Source organism: Daktulosphaira vitifoliae, unplaced genomic scaffold, assembly GCF_025091365.1.
Source record: "Daktulosphaira vitifoliae isolate Bord-2020 unplaced genomic scaffold, ASM2509136v1 Scaffold_2, whole genome shotgun sequence".
Taxonomy (NCBI): domain Eukaryota; kingdom Metazoa; phylum Arthropoda; class Insecta; order Hemiptera; family Phylloxeridae; genus Daktulosphaira; species Daktulosphaira vitifoliae.
Genome location: NW_026099573.1, coordinates 22665172 through 22670008, shown reverse-complemented (window position 1 = coordinate 22670008; position 4837 = coordinate 22665172). Strand labels below are relative to the sequence as shown.

The window sequence follows — 4837 nt, the reverse complement described above, 5'->3', positions numbered from 1 at the left end:
TAAATATTAGAGTTAAGATTTATAAGGATTCCATTATTCAATCTACTTCTATTTGATCGACACTGATAATAATTATTTATTAAATAATTATTAGATAAAGTATATGCTATGACATTGTAAATTTCTTTGGAATAATGAAAAAAAATTGTTTTACGACTATTTGATATTAACTGAAATTTTATTTAATAAGTGAATATATCAGTATCTTACAATAAGATTCTTTAAATCAATATGATTTGTGGATTTATTTTTAATTTCACGTTATATAAACTATTATCATAGTTCGTGTTATCAACTTGATGTTCTTTACCTTAGATAAGTCATTAATTGAAAAAAAAACATATGATACTTCACCGTAATTTTTACATCTGAAAAAATTTGTCCGTTTTTACTGACTTACACAATAAATTTCTATTGTTTTATAACTTATCTATTTGAAATAATCAAGATGGTTCGTGATTTCAAAGCTCCCATTAATGTCTCCCCATTAATCAGAGTAAGTGAATTGTAATTTTTGTATTATGAAGAAAACGGTAGACTGATTTCTGGATATTATAAGTCTAACATCCCAAAACATTTATTGAATATACACTGTTTTTACAGAATTATTATTTAGCATTAACCATGATAACGATTATAATGATGTAGATTTTTGATGCGTCTTTTAATTTGGTTTAAAATACTAGACATGTTTTTTTCAATTACCCCATTATAAATTAAAGATTAACTATATTTTAGTGTAGTATTTACATTATTTATGTTATTTAAAAGTAGTATTTATTCTTATTGGTTTAATACGTGACATAGGATTCATTGATTCATTGTAAAGGTATAAAAGTAATAAGTATTAAAAGTTACAAGTCTTAATTTTTCAAATATTCATGAAAAATAAACTTAATTATTCATTTTATTGTTTAGTTTGGTCGTTATTCTTTACTCCTAGCTGGTATTGGGTACGGAATGACTAGACATAGTTTTTTGCAAAGGAAAGAAGACAAATCCAGAGATGAACGTTATAGGTTAAAAGCAGAAAGAGATGCCAAAATTGCTGAAGAAAAGAAAAACTTTGCTGCAGGTATATCAATGTTATATCATACATTAATTTTTTTATATTAAGGTTAACATATGTTTTTTAATATTAGTTATATGCCGGTAAATTAAAAAATTTTAATTATTTATGTTAACTACTATGTAGTTGAATATAATGTTAGCATTCTTTTAGTGTTGGCCATTCAATATCTCTAAATTATTTTTTTGTGAATTTTTTTTTTGCTTTTGTTATTTACATTATTATCTTTACTTATCTGTTATAAAATATTTTTTATGTTCATCCTTTATACCTTATAAGTGCGTCAACTTTAATTTTTCAAACGACAATAAACATAATTAACTGGCTTATAAACAAAAAAATGATCTGAGCAATAACAACTATTATGATTTAGTATTTCAGAATTTATTAATAATTTAAAGTAATACTGTATTACTTTAATTAATAGTGGGTTTGCTATTTTTATCACTAGACATTTCTTGGCCTCGCTCTTTCTGCTTAGGTATAAAATATTAATAGCTCGTGAAATACTGGTCCAAATTTTTTTATCAACTAGCTAATTTCATATTAAATTATTTTCTATTTTATATCTAGTTAAATATATATGTCTCCATTAAAAAAATACATCTTTATAAGAGATAAGGAATGAACATAACAAATATTTTTAACACATGGAGTTACATATGTAACTTATAAAAGTCAAAAAAATAATTAAAATAAGTTGAAGGGTTAATGTATAATAATCATCCTGTATAATTCTCTTAAAGTAATATACTTTTTTATAAATATCTACAATTCATAGATTCCTTTGAGAACAATAGTGTTACAGAAAAATTCTTGAATATTCAAGTAGTATCAATTCCTAAGGACTTTTTCCCATATAAAATTTACCTAAATTTTGCTAGTCACTACAAGTACAAATTTTTTTTTTATCCATGTATTAAACTAATTGTAATGTATTAAGTAATCGTATTGTGTCTGCTCTGTTCCTGAGATTGCGTGTTGTATTTCCCACACACTCATAAATATATATATTTCAGATATATGACATATCTGAAATAGAAATTTCTCTTAATTCATATATGTCCCCAGATTGTGAGGCTTAGCTTACTACTGTATTAAATTTCGTGCAAACACAATTAATATATAATGAGAATGTATCTAGTGATAAATTAATAATTGTTTATTAATTTATAGTTAAGTTTTTTACCAATTATTATTTCATTCATCAAATCATTAAGTTCTAATATTTTTGTACACTTTGGTCACGTTTCTATTTTTTTTTTAATTTTTAATTTTTAATTTTTTGTTTTTTTTTTTTATTTTCCATTTTGTTTCTAATCAGCTCTAGAATTTTTTCTAATCTAGATAACATTATTCTCCTGTCAAATATAAATAAATATATGCTAATTATTATTATTTAGTAGATCATGTTTTGTGTTATTTATTTTAAAAGTATGTGTTTATTTTTTAATAATGAATATTATTTTTCTTAATTAAAAGTGGTTACACATATTATTTCTGTGTTATCAAATATATTAGTCACAAACTGTTTTCCATTCAGTGATATTTATTAAAAAGTTTGTCATTATTAGGCTGATTATTACTCGACTAGTAACTAGTTACTATTAGAAAACAAATCTGAATTAAAGGAAAAATTTATCATAATTTGGTACATTGGTGTTAGTAAAACTATTATTTGTTATTAGTACTTTTTAAATCTTTGACTTTGTATTTATCTTTTTAGTTTCATTTTTATTGTTTTTACTTTGCTAACTAAATGTATATTAATTTATTTTTTTATGATTTAATTCATTATAATAAAATTTAACCAGAAGTTTTCATATGACGATTTTCAAATTATTTGGTTTTTAAAATTATTATAATTTTTCATATGACATATGAGTTTTTGTGTTTGACGAATGCGCAGTCATATTTTTTTATTTACTAGTCATCCACACCTCAGTTAAGAAACTTTGTTACAAAAGTTCAGAAATTTTTTATATACATTAATGATTTTTGTTTATTTTTTTACAGAGGAGATGAAGAATTTAGATGCAATTATGAATCCAATAAAAACAACTTAGAGATTTTTTTTCAATTTTATTATAAATTTTCAATATTATAAACACAAAAATTTTAATACAATGAATGTTGCTTTTGTAATAATAATTAAAGTTTACATTAAAGTAATTGTTAGAAAAAAAATAGAATATTCCTAGAAACATTCTTAGGAAACTTATATTTTTCTAGAACTTAAAAATTAAAAAGAAATTATCATAAACATTAGTTTTTCTAATGAAAACACATATTTAATTATTCCAAAACAAAATTATAATAAATTTACTGAATTTTAGTTGAGTCAGTAAATTTATATTGTAAAGTACATTTACAAATTGTAAGTAAAGATAGTAAAGTTATTTAATTTTAATTTTTAAATTATTATAAAGTTATATGCTTCTGATAAACATCAGCTTTGATAAAAAAAATAAAACAACTTGGTTTATAAACAAATATTTGAAAATGTCATATTTATAAGGTTGGATTTTGAAATCAAATCCTATTGAACCTTTAAAAGCTATATAATTTTAAAGCAATATGGAAGAATGATAGAAAGTCTTTTAAATTTTTTTCTACTTATGATATATATTTATAATGTATTAATTATGATACGTAACTTCTTCAAAGTAATTTAGTTACAATTGCTTAAAAATTTTTTAGATTCGATGTAAAGCTGAGAAGGTATTAATTTTACTATTATGTGTTATTTTTGTTCTCACCAAACCTATTTCTTTCAACGTTACATCAAAATATCACAAATTATACAGTCAAAGACATTACTCTCAAAAACTGAAAAAAATTCCATTGTTTCTCGTAAATAGGTGACTTTTTATTTTATAATAATAACTTTGAAAAATTGATGGATCAATACAATACTTTAATTGAATACTTTTTATGTACTCCTTTCATTTAATCAAATAAAAAGTAGCTTATCCCGCTTTCTCCATACAAACAATTAATATCATTTATTTCTAATATTTTTAAAGTGTTTATTGTCGAATAAGATTAGATATGATAAAAGCCATTTTCACCACGAAGACAAGTCCAGAGGTCAAATCTTTTTTTTTCAAATTAAAGTATATTACATTAGCTTTAATTTAAGATATATATAAAAGTGTCAGACCTTCCGGAACATTTTCAAAAGTTAAGTTTAAAAGTTAATTTTTTGTGAAAAAGTTGTCATTTTAAATCCCTTCCGTGGGCAGATAAAGGGTCAGATTTATAAAAAAAATATACCCAATGAAAGGCTAAGACATCACGCATCTATACAAAAAAAAGTATATTGATCCATATATTTTTTAAAAAGTTATAGCAGTATAAAGTTAAAAATATAAAAAAGAATTTTTTTCAAAAAACCTATTTTAGCTGAGAAGGTATTGGCTTTACTATGATGTGTTTATTATTATTTTTTTTTTGTCTTACCACTTTTTCTCAGCTCTCACCGAACGGATTTCTTTCAACGATACGTCAAAGATCACAAATCGTATCTTGTCGAAGACATTACCCTTAAAAATTGAAAAAATTTCCCTCGTTCCACGTAAATGGGGGAAACCTACAAAAAAATTACAAATTTAAAAATCGCTAATTTTCGAAATTTTTTTTTACTTAAAATTGCTATAACTATTTCAAAAATGAACATATCAATATAATTTTTTTTATATAGATGCTTGATGTCTTTACTTATCATTTGGTATATTTTTTTGTAAATCTTACCCTTTATCTGCCCAC

At 22.8% G+C, this 4837-nt stretch overlaps 1 protein-coding gene across 1 annotated transcript; it reads left to right on the top strand.

Annotated features, from left to right (window-relative positions):
• The first annotated feature begins 316 nt into the window (after positions 1-316).
• LOC126899592 (ATP synthase subunit e, mitochondrial-like) lies at positions 317-3256 on the top strand. Its single transcript, XM_050674639.1, has 3 exons — positions 317-496; positions 919-1075; positions 3086-3256. The coding sequence occupies exons 1-3, from the start codon at positions 449-451 to the stop codon at positions 3133-3135; spliced, it is 255 nt and encodes an 84-aa protein (XP_050530596.1). The 5' UTR covers positions 317-448; the 3' UTR covers positions 3136-3256.
• The last annotated feature ends 1581 nt before the right edge of the window (positions 3257-4837 follow it).

Coding starts and splice junctions, on each gene's coding strand:
- LOC126899592 (XM_050674639.1), top strand. CDS start 449: ATGGTTCGTGATTTCAAAGCTCCCATTAATGTCTCCCCATTAATCAGA. Junction 497..918: donor ATGTCTCCCCATTAATCAGA/GTAAGTGAATTG, acceptor TTTATTGTTTAG/TTTGGTCGTTATTCTTTACT. Junction 1,076..3,085: donor AAAGAAAAACTTTGCTGCAG/GTATATCAATGT, acceptor ATTTTTTTACAG/AGGAGATGAAGAATTTAGAT.